This window comes from Zootoca vivipara, chromosome 10, assembly GCF_963506605.1.
Source record: "Zootoca vivipara chromosome 10, rZooViv1.1, whole genome shotgun sequence".
Lineage (NCBI taxonomy): Eukaryota > Metazoa > Chordata > Lepidosauria > Squamata > Lacertidae > Zootoca > Zootoca vivipara.
Window position 1 is genome coordinate 39,419,664 of NC_083285.1, and position 20,402 is coordinate 39,440,065.

The following is a 20,402-nucleotide window of genomic DNA, read 5'->3' on the forward strand; positions in this document are numbered from 1 at the left end:
TGCATTTGTGTTTCTGGTGCAGCGCTGTGTTCACACGGGCATGAAGCAGGTGGCAGTCCCTTGAGTATCTCTGTGTAAACGCGGACCGGATGTTGTGTGTGCTGGAAGAAAGCGTTTGTACGCGCTGGGTGTCTCCTTTAAACCGGGTCACTTCCTCTGCACGTGCCTAGCGCATGAAACACACCTGACACGTGTAGTTCGCGCCCAGTCCACCCAAGACAGGGCTTAAGTTGCATTTGGGAGGGGAAAGGCGAGTGGGGGATCCACATGTAAGCAATTACGTGGGCGCAATTTAAAAACAATGAACTCCCAAGTGACGATAGTCCCATATGCCGGAGAGAAGGTTTGTAGGGCGCCCTCTTGAGTGAATACTTTCAAATACCAGCTTGCAGCGGGGCAACCTGGTCTGACCAACTCCCCGAAGTAGTATTTTGGGGTATACAAGCTACCACCTTTCCCCCAAAGACTGAGCTGCTTTCGCCATATTGAGCAGTTACTACACGACACGTACCGGTAGCACGTCGCTGGGAGCAAAGAAATAAATGCTGAGGAAGAACGATCCTCCCTTGCTGCTTTACTAGAGAAAACAAATAGAATTTAATATGTAAAAATAATGAATATGATTTATGGGTGACTACGAAGCACGTCCCACTAACATTGAATAGGATGCACGCATACAAAAAAAATGTGTAGCAATTTTACAAGGAAAGCAATGACAGCTGCTGTCGTGCTGTTTCCAGGAGTGAACTTTTTTTCAGACACACATCGATGCTGTCTTAGAAACCCCTTGCACCTGTGCGACTGATGTTATTTTTCTGGCTTGGGGGGCGGGGAATGCTATACTAATACAACAATGGAATATATCGGTGGGCATGAAGAGAGAGGGTCGTGCTCGTGTAACAAGGCAGGAAAGTACGGTAAATTCTCCCAGCGAGAGCAAACTGGCTAATAATAATAAGTAACAATTATGATAAAAAATTGAAAAATTTCCTTCCAGTAGCACCTTAGAGACCAACTAAGTTTGTCATTGGTATGAGCTTTCGTGTGCATGCACACACTTCTTCAGATATGATTATGATAGAATGCCAGCTGACAGGTCTGGATGAACTATTTACTCCATGTGTGCTAATGGCAGGTAAACCCTTGGCTGGATGGTCGGCAAGTTTGTTGCGGCATCTGGAATCCTTACAATCTCGAAATGTGCTTAAAACGATGCATTTTCCCCTTAACAGTAAGGAAGGTTCCAACTCGCGGTTGCAGAGAAGCGCCCGTGTTGATGCTCAACCCAACAAAACCACACAGTCTCCTCTCTTTCAAAGGGAAACAAAAGCCAACGGGAGCCCGCCGTCCGCCAAACGCCAATTCTAGCAAAAAGCGGGGCTGGAGGAACCGGCGCGCCTCGGCGAGGGGCGGAGCGTGGCGGCGAGGGCGGCGCGCGGAGCTCGGAGCGTCCCTCCCTGTTCCCCGTGACCCGGCGGCGCGATGGCGGCTGCGGCGGAGCGCACCGATGAGCTGGTGCGGGAATATCTGCTCTTCCGCGGCTTCACGGCCACCTTGAAGCAGTTCGACGCGGAGATCAAGGCGGACAAAGAGAAGGGCTTCCGGGTGAGGGTTGCCCGGGAGGGAAGCCGGCAGGACCCGCGGGTGGCTGGAGGGAAGGAAGGGCTGTGGGAGGAGGAATTGGGGTTAGCAGGTCCCGCCCGCCCTTCCTCTTTCCTTTTCCAATTTAACTCACGAACCTGCAAGGAGCAGCATTGCATTACGTCTGAAATGATCCGCGCCTGGGATTTTGAGCGCCAGTGCTGCGTTGACACTTGCTGCCGCTGGCTAGATGGGCCTGGTGTTGTGGGCGGGTTGGTTTAGATGGCCTTTGGGTTCCTTAGCAGCTAGTCCAGTGTCCCCCTAATGGCTGCTTCATGTAGCCCCTTGTAGCGGCACCCGTGCCTAAATTTAAGGAGGCCTCCCCCACCGGAGCTCTGGAGCAAGTGCAGGCTAGCAAGGAAGAGGAGAGAGCCTGAGTAGGGTCAGAGTACTTCCCTTTTCCTCAGCTGAGTAACTGCAGTAGTCCTTAAGCATCTGGAATTAGGAACAGGGCATCAACGAATATATATATTTGGCATCAGAAGTACACAGTGTGTTTCCCTTTACACAAAATTCTTGAATGGGGTTTCAGTAAATTCAGATATGTATAAAGCAGTACCCACTTGTTAAACAGAGCCTAGATAATTTGAATAATATTCTCTTGAATTCCACAGAGGAGAGTTCTAACTGGTCTTTCTCTCCCCTCTTCTAATAGTATCCCATTAGAACTCTTCTTTTTCACCCCTCCTCTGTCTGAGTCTTCTGACCAACCTGGGCTAATTTAAATTTTGCTGCTGACTTGCACTGTCTATATTCAGTATAGCTGCAGGCTAAGGGATGTTGGCATGTGATAATGAGCACACTTGAAGTTTTTCACACTGAAAATGATGCATGTGATTCAGCTGATGGGCGATGCTTTCTGCAGGGGTTGGCTGTGTGCTGAGTCCCCCAAAGGGAACTCAGATTCACTTCTGAGCCTGCTGTGTCTTTACCTCACATACGACTTCAGGTATAGGGCATGTGAGTTTGGTTTGAAGGAAATGGCTTCGTGCTCAAAATTTGCCTAGGGGCTAGTGGTTGCTCATACTGAAAATAGAAAACAGTCCTGTCTGAAATCAGTTCCAAACTGATTGCAGCAAGCCCCACACCCCACCATTCATTTTTTTCAGCTGCAACTCTATATACTCTTGCATATAAGACTACTTTTTAACCCAGGAAAATCTTCTCAAAAGTTGGGGGTCGTCTTATACGCCAGGTCGTATTTCTTATATGGCGAGTATATCCCAAACTCTATATTTTAACTGGAAAAGTTGGGGGTCGTCTTATACGCCCAGTCGTCTTGTACGCCGGAATATATGGTAATGGGAATAATAGTCCCCTGCCTTATAAGATTGGGAATGTAAGTGATAAAAGGATTGCATGTAAAGGCCTAATATCAACACAGATTGTTTTCCATTCCAATGCAGTGTTTGAAATCATAATTTCATATGTGATTAAAATTATGCATATACTGTACAGTCATACCGCATGTTGCGTCCGCTTCAGGTTGCGTCTTTTCAGCTTGCGAATGTGGCAAACCCGGAAGTGTTTACTTCTGGGTTTTGCCGCATGCGCAGAAGCGTTCTGCGTGTTTCGTGCATGCGCAGAAGCACCGCTCTGGTTGCAGACTTTTCGGGGTGCAAACGGCACCCCGGAACGGATCGTGTCCACAACCAGAGGTACCACTGTATATGAATCGTTACGTTGCATTATGACCCTTCTGTGAGGGTATATTAAGAACTGCCAGCTTTTATTGCCAAGTCTTTCCTTCCTTTTTTGGTGAGGGGGTCTTTTGCCACTTCCTCAATTCCTCCAATACATGAAATCCCACCACCTCGCCTATTCATATAATGCTTTTGTTTTGATGTTAGAACTGCCTGTCACATTGGTATACTTCCAGTTAAGCTTGTTGGAAAGTGCCATCTCTACATTTGGTTTTTCGCAGTTTCCCTCATCTTTCTGTCTTCTTCATTCTGTTCCACCTGATTCAAGCAACCTGAGTAACTAGCCAATCTCATTTAGTTTTGCTTTGTGGTAGCAATAAACTGGGAAGATATAACATTGACCTAGATTAGCCTCTCCAACCTGATACCCTAGGTATTCTTGGACTTCAACTCCCATCAGCCCCAGCCAGCATCACTGGGGGTTAGGGATTATGGGAGGTGTAGTGACACCTGCAGAGCAGCAGGTTGAGGAAGACTGTGTTAGATAGACAACGGGACATTGATGGATGCAGCACAATAATTCTTACTGGCCCTGCTGAGAAATTACAGTGTCAAGGATGACTTTAGCCTGGTTTTGAAAGAAGTTAGCAGTGTTTTGTTGAAACCAGCTTCCTTGTTTTCAGTGAGTCTCCAAAAACTGAGTGATAAAAGTTCCATCTGGGTGTGACAAAACTGGAAATATCAGTCAAACATACATTTATAGCCTCTTTTCAAGCCTAGCTGCTGTAACAGAAGGGAACATCGGCCTGGAAAATCTTGGCAAAGAAATCAAGACTTTTATTCTTTCTTCTCTTCTTCCACCCCCACCCCCCACCCCAGCATGTCAGTACACAGTATCATAGAAGCTATGCTTTGTTTATATCAGAGGTGGGGGACATGTGGGCCTCCAGATAATGTTGGATTCCAGACGGCTAGGGCTGATGTTGTTGTCCAAAGTAATTGGAGGGCATTGAGTTGGTGAGGGCTGCCTAAGAGGCTGTTCTACAAACGGGTTTACAGACTTACTGCTTTGGAATGATGTTGCTAGGTCCTTCAGCACTGCCAGTGACTCAGAGGCACTAAGGTGCCCCAGCCCCAAAAGGAAAACTGAAAGGCATTGCTAGTGGCTCTTATCAATTGACACTCTTGTGATTGACAAAGAGTTGAGAAGGGAAAGGTATTCCCCATTTCCTGATGCAGGGTGTGTAACCTGACCTTGTCTCCAGAGTTTATTTGTGGTTTTTGTTACGGCTTTTGGTGACGGAGCCTGACAGTTACGTGGGAGAGAACTAACTGGGTTTTTTGGGTTCTGTGCTGTCTCTTCAGGTAGATAAGATAGTGGACCAGCTTCTGCAGTTCGTTCATAGCTATGATCTGGCTGCCCTTCGGGATTACTGGAGCTACCTCGACAGACGCCTTTTCAGTCGATTAGAGGATATGTACCGACCTACCGTGAACAAGCTGAAAATTAGTTTGTACCGCTACTACCTCGTTCATACTGTGCAGGTTTGTGTCAAGCGGGTAGCCTTTCTTCAAAAATACAATTGCTTTAAGAGTGAATATGTTGCTTTATCTAAGAAAATGCTGCACGCATCCTTCTTCTCTAGCAGGTGTGCAGTTAGGTGGGGAAAAGGACTCCTATCACCCTGCTGGGTCCAGAACAGAAACCAATATTTGCAGCTGCCGGAGCAGCATTAAAATTAGTAATCTGAGCCCCTTTTCTGTTGTCTGTGTTTTAGACAAACAGGAACGACAAGACACAAGAATTCTTTCTCAAACAAGCCTCTGAACTTCAGAACCAAGCTGAGTGGAAGGACTGGTTTGTTCTACCTTTCATCACCAATCCAGATGCAAATCCTACTTTTGCCACATATTTTTCCCGCCAGTGGGCAGACACTTTCATTGTTTCTCTGCACAACTTCCTCAGTGTCTTATTTCAGTGTATGCATATCCTTTCTACATGTGAAAAAGTAGTTTTAATTATGAAACAGCTTCATCCTTTGTTCTCACTCCCTTTCTCTTGCTGTCATGTTAAAGAGTGGTAATCAGCTTTGTGCTATGTGTGTTACGGAGCAACGGTGTGGCTTGTGAGTCTGGTCCATCTACCGTATTTTTGCTCCATAAGACGCACCTGACCAAAAGACGCACCTAATTTTTAGAGGAGGAAAGGGGGAAAGCCCTGTTTTTTTGGGGGATCAGTTCAAAGTTGTGCAGCTTCTTTCAGCTTCTTTTGCATATGGGAAAAGCCCCGTTTTGGGGGGATCAGCTCACAGTTGTGCAGCTTTTTTGCAAAGGGGGAAAGCTCCATTTTTGAGGATCAGCTCAAAGTTGCTGAGCTTACCTTGCAAAGGGAAAAATCCTGTTTTTATGGGGTTCAACTCACAGTTCTGCATTTTCTTTAGGAAAGGAAAGGGAGCCATTTCTACAGTTTCCAGACCGATAATCTAATCAGCCAGTCACATGTTGCTGCAGCCTCCGTCAGCATAACATTCAACAATGGAGGCCTGGGCAAGGGGGCAGGGCCTGGAAGGGAGCTAGCGTCCCTTATCTCCCTCCCCGATATCTTGCAATCAGCTGCTTAGCAGGTTCCTTTCAACTCCCTCTTTCTCTCTTGTTAGCCTTTAGCTCAGGCATCCCCAAACTGTGGCCCTCCAGATGTTTTTGCCTACAACTCCCATGATCCCTAGCTAACAGGACCAATGGTTGGGGAAGATGGGAATTGTAGTCCAAAACATCTGGAGGGCCGAAGTTTGGGGATGCCTGCTTTAGCTCTTCCTAAAAAGAAAAAAAAGAAGAAGCACGATCTGCTTTTCGCCCCTGGGCAATCCGGCTCTAGGGACCATGCATTCGCTCCATAAGACGCACAGACATATCCTCTTTTTAGGAGGAAAAAAGTGTGTCTTATGGAGCAAAAAATACGGTATATCATCTACAACTTATGGATTTATATCTTTTGTTATTTCGGCAGATCACCATCCTCAACCCCACTTTATCAAAATTGCATACTAAGGAAACCAAGGCCAAATGTAATGCTAGAGTATTTTATTCTGGACATGTCGCAACTAGACCAACTGGGCAAGAGACCTGCAGTCATTTGTCAGCATTATGTTACTTCTTTGCAGCTCAAGCATTTTCTCGATAGTGTTTCAAGCCACAGGCAGGTGATGGTAACAGCCAGTTGTGTTTCCCCCCCTGTTTTTGATAATATATATTCCTCCGTCTTCCACCCCAGATATATAATAAATATAAATACCTGAGTAGTGGGGATGCCCAGTGAGGAGTGAGATAAATATGATTTATGATTTAAGAAAAAATAGATAATAATAGAAGTAGCTTCAATGAGCAAAATCATGCAACTCACTGAATCTCACAAAATACAATGTTTCTAGGGGCACTGTTAAGACTTGTTTGGTGCTGCCTTTGGTGGCCAAGGTGTTAAGAAATGGATTTATTTCGATTGCCTTTTCTATTGTGGAAAACCAAAACAGCTGTAAAAGTGGCATCAATCTCCAGATGGCTAGCTCTGTTACATGCCAACATCCTACATATCTAGGTAGGCTTGTCATAATGTTATCCCATAAAAGTTGTGTTAGTCTTCAAGGTGCCACAAAACAACCTGGTACCCTTTGAAACATCTAGAGAGCATTTGGTAGGCAAGGTCTGCTTTAGAGGAAGGACTTCCATTCTTGCTTTAGGTTTTTCACCCTTAACCTTTCTTACCTGTACCAGTAATCTTGAACTTTGAGACAGAATGTCAGAGAAGTTGTTTCCTGCAAGAAGAAAATGAAATTTTGCGTCAAAAGGTGAGAATGTTAGTTCTTGAATTCTCTTATGTACAAAAACTGGAGAACATGTGTTTAAACTTTAAATTGAGCTATTGACTCAGAGCCAATAAATAGTGTGTACGATATAAACTGTTGCATGATATAAATTTTGCATGGAACTTGCAATTCATCTCTCTCTGTTTTCCCTGTAACCCCATTTTTTCAGCTGTTTGCCTTGCAAGCAGAGTACTTCCGAATAAAGAAAGAGGAGCAGCAACAGCAGCAGGAAGAGGAGGAAGAGCTGATTCTCCACCACAAGCTTCCTTCCTATGTGACCAACATGGACCATCTGGGGGACTCAGAGCTGTGAGTCTGTATGTGAAAGGCCAGGACAAATGGCTGCATGATTGGATGGCAGAGGCAGATCTTGGCCCTTTTGCTGTTGTTCACTTGCTGGCAAACTCGGACAAGCAGCTTTGGAGAAGTGCATGTTCATTTAGAAAGATCCACAAAGATTTGAGAGCAGTTGGGTGTTTTCTCTCTCCCCTGTTCCCAGGGCTTGCAGAACCAATTGGCTGGCCTCTCCCTTTTAAAAAAACCAACCACACTTAATGGAACAGTCTCTTTATAGAAGTTTTCTATCAGAGCTTCATAACTTTTAAGTTACTTTTAAATGTCCTTTTGTTTAAAATGTGGGAAATCTCACCCTGCGATTGAGCATCATGTATCTTCCTGAATCTATGGAGCTCCCTTAATGGCTTTATTTAGTTTATTTGCCTTAGTAGGACTGTCCACTAAGGTTTGCTGCAGGCTCTGTTCCCTTGCAGCCATCCTAACATAGCTGTATAGTCCAGCAGCTGCAATTAATTCAGAGGTGACTTCTTGTTTAACTCTAGCAAATGAAAGTTCTCTTATGGCCCCAGTCCTGAGCTGGAGAGGAAGACGTATAGAAGTCCCTGCTGTTATCTCCGTGACACATAGCATGATGATGATGATGATGATGAAGATGATAGTGGGGCTTTTTGAACATGTTTCTGTCTCCGTTTAATGCACCTGATGCTGAGGTTTTTGGGTTGACTGCCTTTTTTTCTAGTGACATGGCATGCAACCAAAGAAGCCCTGCTCACTCTCTGCAGACCCGAGGGGGATTCCTGTCGTCTCTGCTGTCTCAGAGCAAAAAGGGCTCCTCTAGAACAACAGGATCCAACTCAGCACAGACTGGCGTGGCGTTGGTGGGCAAGAAAGAGCAATCAAACCATCAGGTGAGGTACCGTAAGAACAGCCAGGCTAACACCTGTGTTTAGAGCCAGGCTGGGTGTCTGCTGTGTTGATCTGAGGGCTAATTTACAGGTTGCTCTTTTGCATGTACACGAAGCTAATGTGCTTATTTCATTTTTAAGCCACCTTTCATCAAGGAAGATCCCAGGGTAGTTGATCAAATAGGTGATTGAAGCAATAACATTTACTATGCCATCAATGCAACCATTACTAAATGCTAAAGGTTTAAATAATTATGGAAGTGGACATCACAGTTACAGTGGGCCTTGATAACATCAGTTTTTCCCGAAGACCTGGGCGAAAAGAATAATCTGTTACCATACCTCTGAAAACCCAGCAATGAAGGTGGTGGCTGCACCTCCAGGGGGATGGAATGGCACAAGAGCCCACTTGCCAACTGTCCTCTATATTAATCCGCATGTTGATGGTAACCTGCTCCTGGCAGGTTCTTGTATTTTGCACCTTGTCCAAAGATGGTGACTGGGATATACAGCCATACCTCTAGATACGAATGCTGCGGGTTATGTACAACACGGGTTACGAACGCGCCAAACCCGGAAGTTACGGAACGGGTTACTTCCAGGTTTGGCGATTCGCGCATGTGGAGACGCGCCGAATGACGTCATGCGCAGAAGTGCCAAATCGCACAGTGAGCATGCGCAGATTCGGCACTTCAGGTTGAGTACTGCTCTGATTGCGTACGGGGCTCCAGAATGGATCCCGTTCGCATCCAGAGGTACCATTGTACTGTACTGAGGACGTACATCCAACAGCCTCTTCTCAATAACCTTTTATTGAAAGCTGAAGTTAAATACAGCAACCCTAGGAGGTGCACAACCTCTGAGATTAACTGAAATAAGTCACAGCTGGTGCTTCTAGGTGGCATGGGGGTGTTCCCCTTCTCAAATCACTGAATTCTTCTGCTATTTCCAAGTTGGGCGGTGGGGTAATGTGCAAGGGACACAGAACCAATTGCCTGAAAGGATTCTCACAAGTGATCTTCCTAGATGTGTTACGTACCAGAAATGTCAGCTTAGGCACAGTATCTGGGAGAGCCAAAACTTGAGAAGTCTTCTCTTTGCTTTCCAGAGTACCAAAGGAAAGGAGGCAGCCACTGCCTGCAAGGAATCCAAAAGTCACTTCAGTAGCCTGGTAGCATCAGAGTCCAACTTCTTACAGCAGCGTCAGCGGCGTCTGCAGGATCATGGGAAGGAAAGGAAAGAACTTTTAACTAAAACAGCTTCCCAGGTATGGACCAGTGTCTCTCTGATGGGTTAGAGCAGGCATCACCAAACATCGGCCCTCCAGATGTTTCGGACTACAATTCCCATCTTCCCCAACCATTGGTCCTGTTAGCTAGGGATCATGGGAGTTGTAGGCAAAAACATCTGGAGGGCCGCAGTTTGGGGATGCCTGGGTTAGAGAATGGGATAAAGTCTTCTCTGTATGCAGTAAATCACATGCAGGCAGTCTAGTAATAGGCTGATGATTGATCTAAGCAATGCAGATCCATGTGTGCCTGAGCAGATAATTACTTACTGTGCTGATTTTTTTTAAATGAGAGTCTCATGTTTGGATCAAGCAGCGGATGAAGAATAAGAGTTGCTTGCTTTGCCTAGTGTCATCCTCACTTGTGGATCAAGTACAGGGACAAACGGTTCTCCTTAAGCCCCTTCCCCTCTTCCTGAATTAACAGCAACACTGAATGGAGTTCTTCCCTTCGGCTTGTCAGCTGCTGTTCTCCGGTTTGTGGCTCTTGCACGCGGGAGTGAATCTTTGGCACAGCCTTTCTTGCTGTTGATGGTAGGAAGCATGAGGCTAAAAAGAACTTTGTCCGTGCTCTCTGCCTGTTTGCTAGGGAGAAAGGACACAGTGTGCACGGAGATGTATCCCTAGCTCTTGTCTAAATGAAAGCTCCTGTGGGCTGGAATAGGCCCCAGTCCTCCAGCTGCCTATAGAAGCAGAAGGGAGTTTACTTGCAATCATATATCTTATCTCCAAACCTCTTGGGTTCCCATTTGAAGGCATTTTCATTCAGAGCACTGATCTCTAATAGCAGTGGCTGTGCATAAGCAAGTGACAAGCTGATCTTGTGGCATGTAGGTGTCTTGTGTCTAGGAGAGAGGTCCCACTGTGCCAGGAACACAGAAATGAAATACCCTTCAAACTGAAAATCTTTTAAGAACCCTTAGCTGTCATTTTCAGGGAGCTTTCCACTGGGACCCTAAGATTTATTTCCTGGGTCGTTAAGAACTACTTTAGATCTTTTTTGTAACCGAATGCAGGGCATATACTTTTTGTTTCAATGGACATGGATGACTAAATCTAACTGCCTATTCTCTTGCAAAGAAACCACATTTGAAGAGACTTTGCTCTCACTATCCTGAATAATTTTGTGTTGCAAACTATCCTGACTCCAGATTATTTGATAAGGTTAAAAAAACACTGGTGCCAGCACAGTTCTCACTGCATGCTTCCTCCCATATTGGAAGCCATCTGATCAGTCCTGCCTTCTGTTTCCTTCATTGGTTACTGCTCTGTAAACAGGCCCAGCCAGCTTCATTTCCTGTTTGGATTTCTTTGTGTGCTGACTTTGCTGAAAAGAGAACATGCCTGCCTCTGCTTGGCATTTTCCACTCTCTGTGTGTTGCTTTGTATGTGTATTAATATTGCTGAGGAGCCTCTGGGCACCAACCAAAAGTTAAAAGATACAGCCTTTGTCTTGCATTTTGTCTTTGCCTGCCTCTCTTAACGCCCCAACTAATGGCAGGGATTCATGGAGAGCTTTTTCAGATATGGCAAATTATCCAGGTATATTAGTGTGAACTCCATGGACTGATGCCCCTCTGCTTTCCATGACAGTGTGGAGAAGGTTACTGGAATGAAAGCTCCAGGCTGTGGGAGGTAGATGCTGCCCTCCCCTGCATTTCATAGGCAGGGCCTTTCCCCCCAGGCTGGTTTCTCTGCAAGTGGGTGGAACATGCAGAAAGTGAACAACGATGCCTGTCTATGGAAGGTGGTTGCTGCTACTTGCAACATGCCTGGATGCATTTTAGCTGCTGGCATGATGCGAAGCTCTGCCTTGGTTACCTAAAACACTGTACTCACTGAGCACCCACTGAGATGGACATGAGTAGCTTAACTGATTTTCCTGGCTTGCTGTACTATATGCAGGGTCCTTCTCTTGGTTTAGGGGCAGAGTGTTGACAGGAAGATGGAGGCTAGTGCCACTGAAGCAGACCCTCCCCCTGAGCTGCATGCTGAGCAAGCAGAAACCCTGACCAAAGCTTTCGGGTCCAGCATAGATGCTGGAGGCATCAGGCAGGAGCAGCCATTCATTGTCCTGAGCCAGGAGGAATATGGAGAACATCACTCATCCATCATGCATTGCCGGTAAGGGGTACTCCCCCTTGGGGGAAGGAGAGGATGGCGGTCAGGGAGCCACCGCGGTTCAGTGGACTGAGTGCTGGACTTGCAGTTGTGGAGTCTGAGCTTGGCTATGGCCTTGGCATTCCCCAGCCACTCAGCTTCTGTTCCTTATCTGCAATATGTAGTAGACTGTGACTTTGACTTTTTGTAGGGATTGCAAAGGGCTCTGGGTGTTTAAAGTACTATTTTAATTTAAAAAAATCCTTCCAGTAGCACCTTAGAGACCAACTAAGTTTGTCATTGGTATGAGCTTTCATGTGCATGCACACTTCTTCAGATACTATTTTAATGATAGTGCCGGCATAGTTTGTATGAAATGTGGCAGAAGAAAATCTTGAGGAAGCTGTAATCGTGGGGGTTGGAAAGGACCATTGCATAACTTCCTTCTGTGCTTAGGGTTGACTGCTCTGGTCGAAGAGTGGCCAGTTTGGACGTGGACGGAGTCATCAAGGTGTGGTCTTTCAACCCCATCATGCAAACGAAAGCATCCTCCATTTCCAAGTCTCCCCTGCTTTCCCTAGAATGGGCGACCAAACGGGACAGGCTGGTGAGTAGCTGGGCTTGGTGCAACAGGTAGCATCTGGAACTGCTGCTGAAGCATCTGTAACTACTATATCCCAGATTCAACCTCTGACTAGTCTTCGATATCCTGAGGCCTAAACTGTATTGCATGGTACTTCCTGAGGGCTATATATCCCTTCCCATGACTGCTCAGCACAGTTGATCGTGCTTCTATGAACCAAGTAGGTTTCCCACGGCTCTTTCCAGCTTCTGGTGGATGCAAAGCCTCCATAGCATGATTGACCACAGGATGAGAGGCTGTACAAAGGAGAACCACAATCTTTACTAATTTCCTAATCGGGTCACCAGGGCCTCAACCATTTCCCCACACTGCATCCTTGTAATCTGTTCCTTCCAATTTGATGCTCTGTCTTTTTTCCTTTTTGGTCTTTTTGTTGGCCGCCCTTTCTTTCCTCCTGGAGAAAAATGGAGCAGACCAAGTGCTGGGTGGAGAGAGATGCAAGACTTTAAGACTTTGGTCATTGCAGTCCCTTGAAGCATATTCCTCATTTATGCTCATCCTCATTTATGCTCATGGGGTTGTAGGTGCAACGGATGATGGAAGGGTAGCAGTGACAGGGTGGAGGTGGGGGCAGTGAAAGGCTAAATAGAAATGGCTGCAAAAGTTTTGGGGAAGGTGGCTAGAGTGGAACTGGGGAATCCGCCGCCGCCCAGCCCTTGATTAATGTTCTCCTTGGTGCTGTGTTCCAGTTGTTGCTGGGTAGCGGAGTTGGGACTGTTCGTCTTTACGACACTGAAGCCAAGAAGAATCTTTGTGAAATCAGTATTGATGAAGACATGCCCAGGTAACCCTCTTGAGCAGAGTCCCTCTTGCTTCACCTGCCGCAAAACTAGTAATTTGGTGTCCAAATCTCAAAGGCATCCCTGTTTTGCATGGCGATGCCCAGTTTGTGCTTCAGAGGCAGTGTTCACCTGTCCAGAGCTCACCAACACCCATTACATTAAGGCAACTGCTTGTTTGTGATTTGCAATACTCCTTCGTGCCCGTTTACCTTTGCTCGTATGAGTGGTACGCTGCTTCAGCACCATCTCTGGGTACACACAGCTTCCTTCATGCTGGACTGAGAGCAGTCTGCTGTGATTTTTCGACACAGAATCAGTTTCCATGAACGAAAAAGGCATATCGACAGAGTTCCATAGTTTGCATTCCATCTTAGGCAAGTGTGCAAAGCCCGCACCCCCCTTCATCCAAATTTGGAGCTGCAGAGATGTGACGGAGGGTGGGGTGGTGGTGCTTGGTTGTGCCTAGCAATCCCCACCCTTTCCTCTCCTTCATGGTAAGAGAGAAGGCCAGAGTGATTTGGCCACTACAAGGCTCCCCAAAGTGCCCACCATCTTTTCCTGCTCCAAACTTGGATCGCCCCATTGATGGTTTGCATGTAAGCCACCTTTTTGAAACTCTTTTCCTCTGGATTTCTTTCAGACTGCACTAAATCCTGAGAAGCTTCCCCATAATTCTTGGAAACCATTACACCTTTGACACAAAGGGCATGGATTCTATTTTCTGGTTGCTTTAAGTAACTGACCACAGTTGCGGGATTTATATTTGTCCTAGTTTCCTGTTGTTGCTCTAAGCAATTGGTGTAGATGGTAGATGCCAACCTAGAGTGCCGCCTTCTCTTGCGGCTCCCCCCCCTTTTTTTTGGGAACAGGCAGTATTGCTGCCCTGGGGCTTTTATCCCCTACATCAGGGCTGTCCAGCTCCCAAGAGACTGCGATCTACTCCCTCTGTAAATAAACTGGCAGTGATCTGCCCATTGGATTGGCCAGAGTTGTTGAGTGTTTTTTGGGAGAGATGAGCCAAAGTTGTTGAGCTTTTTTTAGGGAGAGGGATCAGAGTTGTTGAGCTTTTTGGGGGGGAGGGGGCGAGATCACAAGTTCGACCAGGGACAGCCCACGATCTACCGGTAGATTGCGATAGACCTGTTGGACAGCCCTGCCCTACATGAGAACAAGAGTACAACTGCATCTTCCCTGCTATGCGTGTTCAGGAATTGGGGGGATCTGAGGCTTTGCTCTAGGCTTTGGAGAATGTGAATATCACAGGAGGCTTCTGCCTGATTCTTAGGGGCAGAGGGATTGCTAGTTCTTGATGAATCCTTGCCCTTCTGCTCATGTTTGGCCATGACTATCAAAAGCTACTCTTCTTTGCACTCCTCACTTAGAAACACCTCTCTGCCTCTTAACATCCAGAGGCCAAAGGAATAGATAATAAAAGAAAGGGAACCGGCCATAGCCCCAATGCTGTGAAAGGCTTGTTTGGAGGCATGGTTTTTACGGGTGTTAGGGTAGGGGCAGGACGAAAGTCTTGCAGCTCATGGACTTCCTGTGCAGAGAGCCAGGGCTGTGCAGAGAGCCAGGGCTGACCATGTGTGTCTCTGTTTCAGGATCCTCTCCCTTGCGTGCAGCCCAAGTGGTGCTTCTTTTGTGTGTTCAGCTGCCGCGTCCGGCCTTGGCAACCAGCTAGATCACGGAGCTCAAGATTCTGGAGGGAAAGGCATGAATCAAGTTCCAGGGAAACTGCTTCTATGGGACACTAAAACCATGAAGCAGCAGGTATGTTTGTGTTGTTTCCTTGAGCCCAAAGAGCAAGGGATAGGGTATTTGTGGCCCTCCAGCTTTTTGTTGGTCTAAAACTCCCTGAGCACTGGGAATGCTGGCTGGGTCTGGTTATTGTTGCATCCCAGTTGCTTTAATATTGATCTGTGCCAGTTATGAGCAGTTTAGTCAATGTTTGTTGTTGGCACCTTATTATAATGTCATAAAACTCCGGCTGAATTTTTAGGCTTTTCTCTGAAGTTGTCAGGAGTGTTCTGAATTGTGCCCCCACCCCATTTCTATAGTTCCACAGTCAGTCCTCCTTTCCATTCATGTGACTTTCCTATCTTGCCATCAGCTTGGTTGTGTTTTCCTGTTCTGGGCTCTGCTGCTTCCCCTGCTCTGCCCCCGCCCCCCCTTGTAACATCTGCCCTTCCTTCCACCTCCTTGTGGTTTAGGCTGAGTTCCTTCTGCAGTGTCACCCATTGTGATGAGATCCCTTCCATCTTCCCTATGTTTCAGGGAATTTTTTTAATGCTGGAACACACAACCAAAGAGGACCTCATTTTCTCAAGAGTGTGGCTTCACTAGTGGAAGCAAAATAAACTAATGACACTCTCAGAATGGATCTAGTCTTCTTGCATTCCCGTGTGCTGGTCGTGATGGCTTGTGGCAGCCACTGGCAAGTGGGAGAGTCGGTGCCCACACAGTATTTTGCGGCAGAATTTTGAAGTTTTTTTCCCTTTCATGTAAAGGAGACATGCCTGAAGAAAGTTATGCATCTCTCTCCCAGGAACATAAGAAAGGATATCCTTCCTTGATTACCCAGAGTTATATTTAAGCTTCTCTCTGGTGAGAAACAGTTCTCAGACTTCTGTGGTGAGAGGCAACAGTACAAGAAAGCCTCTGGGGGCAAGATGGACTGGATTGGTCCAAATGTCCCAAATTCCCTCTGGTGCAGAACTGAACAGGAGATGGGAAACCCAGATGGAGTGAGTGTCCATTTGGTTGAGCAGCCCAAGAGCTCTGAGTAATTGCTCCCCTGTGTGTCTGCTGTACAAGCAAAGTTTCTAGGGCAAAGGACATCTAACTAAGTTCTCTAACATTTTGTTTTGTTGTCTTTCTCAGCTCCAGTTTTCTCTTGAACCTGAGCCCATTGCTATAAACTGCACAGCCTTCAACCACAATGGGAATCTGCTGGTCACTGGAGCAGCGGATGGCATAATCCGTCTCTTTGGTAAATTGCCAACCGGGAGTACAACTTAGATTCCTGTGACACAGAGAATAGAGCGCCTGAGGCTGGACTGCGGCTCACAGCACCCCTGCCCGCTGGCGCTCATGAGAGTGCAACGCCTGAAGGGCCAGAGGTGCCCTATCTCTGCCTGTAATGAAAGAAGAATGTGAGGTATCAAGACACCTGCTTCAGGCAGAAGTGCTGATATGCTGAGAGCAATTGACAGATGGGATTCTTTCCATGCTCAAAGCATTCTCAACACCTCTGGTCCTCCACACCACCTTCAGAGAGCCCTCATTCAGGAAGATGTGGGGCAGAGTGAGACAGAAGAGTTCCCTTGCTGCTGTATCTGTAGCCCCCCCCCCACTTTGTCCTTCTTTGCAGATCACGGTGTGCAGCAAGAAATGCACAGATGTAGAATGTTCTGTGCAGCTTTCAATATGCTCCTTTGCCAACTAGATGGTCAGCCCTTCTTCTCTGTGGGAGGCAGTGACTGGCCCAAGGTCACCCAGTGAGCTTCATGGGCCTAGTGGGGATTTGAGCACCGGGTCTCCCAAGTCCTTGCCTACAACTTTAATCACCCAACTACACAGACATAGGGAAGAAACACTGTCCTTTTACAGTTTCGTGAGCCTTTTCCCTGCTGCTTCTTTAGAATTTTGTGAAGATTTGTTGTTAATTTTTAAAAAAGCACTCTTACTTAAAAATAACTCCCCACCCCACCCCTTTTTTGTCCCTTTTCAGACATGCAGCAGCATGAATGTGCTATAAGTTGGAAGGCCCACGATGGGGAAGTCTACTCTGTTGAGTTCAGTTATGACGAGAATGCTGTTTACAGCATTGGAGAAGATGGGAAGGTAGGTTCTAGGGAGACGTGGGGTTGTATCGATCTATTTTTGCATTTGTAGCACTTCTTTGACCACACATGGGGCTCTCAAAGCAGCTTACCATGAATGTGAAATAGCCAAATAAAGTCAGTAACCACATATTCAGGTAAAAGCATTAAGAATCCATTAATGGCAGTGACATCTGATTTGCATAATGCCACCCAGAAAGGATCCGGCGGCATGCTGCACCTTCTCAAGCAAGGTGATGCACAAACCCCACGGAGGGGAAATGCTAGTGTCCTGTAGGCAGGAGCTGCAGTGGCTGTGTTTTTCCTGTTTTTTTTTTTGCCAGCTGTCATTTCTGTCTCCACAGCTGCAGATGCTACTTGCACAGCCTTCTGGCATCTAACGTAGAGTCTTTTGTTCCCCCATCCTAGTTTATTCAGTGGAACATTCACAAAAGTGGCTCCAAAGTGTCCGAATACGCTCTTCCCAGAGATGCCACCGGCCCCTTTGTGTTGTCTGGCTACAGTGGGTACAAGCAGGTCCAGTTCCCACGTGGAAGGCTCTTCGCATTTGACTCGGAAGGAAACTACATGCTGACCTGTTCTTCCAATGGGGGTGTAATCTACAAGGTAATCTGCTACGTCCAGGATCAGAGGCAGCACTATGCCTCCTGGGGAACAATAGCAGGAGAGTGCTACTGCGTTCACGTCCTGCTTGTGGGTTTCGCCAAGGCATGTGACTGGTCATTGCTTGTGACATTTCTGCCTTCATGTTTAGTGGGTGGGAGGCGGAGTTCTGCACCAATGGAGTGGTGCTTATATATATTTATTTATATTTCGTAACGTTTATACACCGCTTGATTTTTTTTTATATTAAAAAACACTTCAAAGCAGTTTACAAAAAAAAACCCCAAACCCAATAAAATTACCACTGAGAAAAATTAACAACAATAATTTAAAACTTTCAAGAAGTTAGAACAGGCACCCCCAAACTTCAGCCCTCCAGATGTTTTGGACTACAATTCTCATCTTTCCCGACCACTGGTCCTGTTAGCTAGGGATCATGGGAGTTGTAGGCCAAAACATCTGGAAGGCTGCAGTTTGGGGATGCTTGAGTTAGAACAACAATAGACTAAAAAAAAACAATTTGCAACAACTTTCTAAACATCTGAGTAGGCTTGTCTGACCAAAAATGCTTTGAGCAGGCATCAGAAAGAGTACAGTGAAGGCACCTGTCTGATATCAATAGGCAGGGAGTTCCAAAGGGTAGGTGCAGCCGCACTAAAAAATTGAGTTCTTACAACTTCAGAACAGGTATTATGTGGCACCAATTCTGCCTCTTGAAGTCGTTGAGTGGCCGCATATGGAGCAAGGCGATCTCAAATGTAAACTGGTCCCAAGCTGTTAGGGACTTTTACAAATAGTATGGTACCGCACTGGAGGCAGCAGGAGACAGCAGGCCAGTGGAGGCTGGCAGGGCTGAGCAGAGGCGCATGTCTGCCTAATTCAGCTCCCCAGCCCCAGCAAAGGGGATTTGGGTTGCCTTGCCAGTGTCTGACCTCTAGGTTTCCTCTCCTTATAGCTGTGCTGTTCTGGGCTTCCCTGTTCTACCTACTGCATGTCTCCTGCAAGCTTTGACAATGCTAGTTCAAGATTTCTATACTGCCCTTCAGGACTGCTTCCCGTATTAGCCATTATGCCTTCAAGTTTAGCCACCGCCTTTTGAGAACCAGCACAGCCCAATATTTGACTTGGATAGAGATCTCAGAAACCTCAAATCCCACTTCTGCCCTGGCCCTGCTTGGTAGCCTAGGCAAAAGTCCTTTATTTGGGTCCAGGTCCTAATATGTGTATAATATAGATGACCATGGCCTGGATCATAAGCTGCAAATCAGGTAGGTGAAAAAGATTTCACCTGTGAAAGACGGAAAAATACTTGTGGCATCCATCGCAGCCCTCAAGTTGTCCAGCTCAAGTGATTTGGCTATGCTAAATCTCGCTACCTACCTCCTTCGTAGAACTACTGTACAGAGCACTATTCTGGTAAAAATGAGTGTGGTTTGTGCAGCTAGACGTCTTAGATTTCAAACTGAGGCCAGGGATTGCTGTCACAGAAGCTTGCTAAGTGTTGATGTATGCCTTTCTTTTTTCTCTTTCAGCTGAATAGTAACGACAAGGTCCTGGAGAGCTGCCTCTCTCTGGGGGGCCACAGGGCCCCTGTGGTCACTGTGGACTGGTGCACAGCGATGGATTGTGGGACCTGCCTCACTGCCTCCATGGATGGGAAGATCAAACTAACCACTTTACTTGCACAAAAGTCATAGAGGAAACTGTGCCGATAGGAAAGCACAAACTGTGAACTTTTTTGGGGAAAGATCAGTATTAGCCATCTAGATTCAGACTATTTTGGGCAGGAGAGGCTGTTTAAACCACTCGTCTTAATGTTGCTTTCTCCTCTAAGGTTGGAAACTTTTTTAAAGCTGATGCCAAACCACTGCCAGATAGGAGTTTCAGTTACAGCCGTTCCCCCTATAATTAAGCGATGCTCTTAGCAGGCATGCACTGATCTACAAGCTTGCTCCAGTGACGGCCAGCCCTGTTTCCCCCTCCTGGGTCCTCAACAGCACATGGACATAAACCTCCAAGTTTGTGCCAAGGTATGCGATACAGACTTGTAAAGATCCCAATGGAAAACGGGGCCTGTGTGAAACCTGAACAGTATTCTGTGTCTGCTCCTGTGTTTCTTATTAAAAGCAAATGTTTTCATTGCATTTTCCCTGTGTGTGTTGCTTCTGCGGCTTTAAAAGAAACTTCAGGGACCATGAGGGTCATTTACCCTGACCTCTTTGCGGTGCATGGGAAGAGTAACACAGGTCTTAATCACAGGGTGATGCGGAGGGGAAACTTAAGTTTCTGTAGAGCATTTTACACTGAAGAAGCCTTTGGGTGAAGATTTTTGGGCGAAGAGGTTGAATACAGAATTAATGAATTTATAGAACCGTACCCCTTCAGGTGGCTCTGTGGGTTAAACCACTGAGCCTAGGGCTTGCTGATCAGAAGGTCGGCGGTTCTAATCCCTGTGACGGGGTGAGCTCCCGTTGCTCTGTCCCAGCTCCTGCCAACCTAGCAGTTTGAAAGCACGTCAAAATGCAAGTAGATAAATAGGAACCGCTACAGCGGGAAGGTAAGCGGCGTTTTCGTGTGCTGCTCTGGTTCGCCAGAAGCGGCTTAGTCATGCTGGCCACATGACCTGGAAGCTATACGCTGGCTCCCTCGGCCAATAATGCGAGATGAGCACGCAACCCCAGAGTCGGTCACGACTGGACCTAATGGTCAGGGGTCCCTTTACCATTACCCCTTCTCTCAAAGAGCAGTTTAATAAAATATTTCACTTAAGTAGATGCAGCTGCCATGAGATAAAC

The 20,402-nt window shown here is 46.6% G+C and overlaps 1 protein-coding gene across 2 annotated transcripts; it reads left to right on the forward strand.

The window, feature by feature from the left end:
• Window positions 1-1,470: 1,470 nt before the first annotated feature.
• On the forward strand, window positions 1,471-19,955 carry WDR91 (WD repeat domain 91). Of its 2 annotated transcripts, XM_060279730.1 has the most exons (15): window positions 1,471-1,605; window positions 4,650-4,829; window positions 5,063-5,269; window positions 7,043-7,126; window positions 7,314-7,453; window positions 8,181-8,349; window positions 9,455-9,613; window positions 11,559-11,758; window positions 12,191-12,341; window positions 13,067-13,161; window positions 14,764-14,932; window positions 16,043-16,151; window positions 16,893-17,005; window positions 17,413-17,610; window positions 19,140-19,954. In XM_060279730.1, the coding sequence occupies exons 1-15, from the start codon at window positions 1,483-1,485 to the stop codon at window positions 19,302-19,304; spliced, it is 2,262 nt and encodes a 753-aa protein (XP_060135713.1). In that variant the 5' UTR covers window positions 1,471-1,482; the 3' UTR covers window positions 19,305-19,954. The 2 variants fall into 2 exon arrangements, with proteins under 2 accessions (XP_060135713.1, XP_034984056.1); XM_035128165.2 differs by lacking the exons at window positions 5,063-5,269; window positions 7,043-7,126 and having other exon boundaries at window positions 19,140-19,955.
• The last annotated feature ends 447 nt before the right edge of the window (window positions 19,956-20,402 follow it).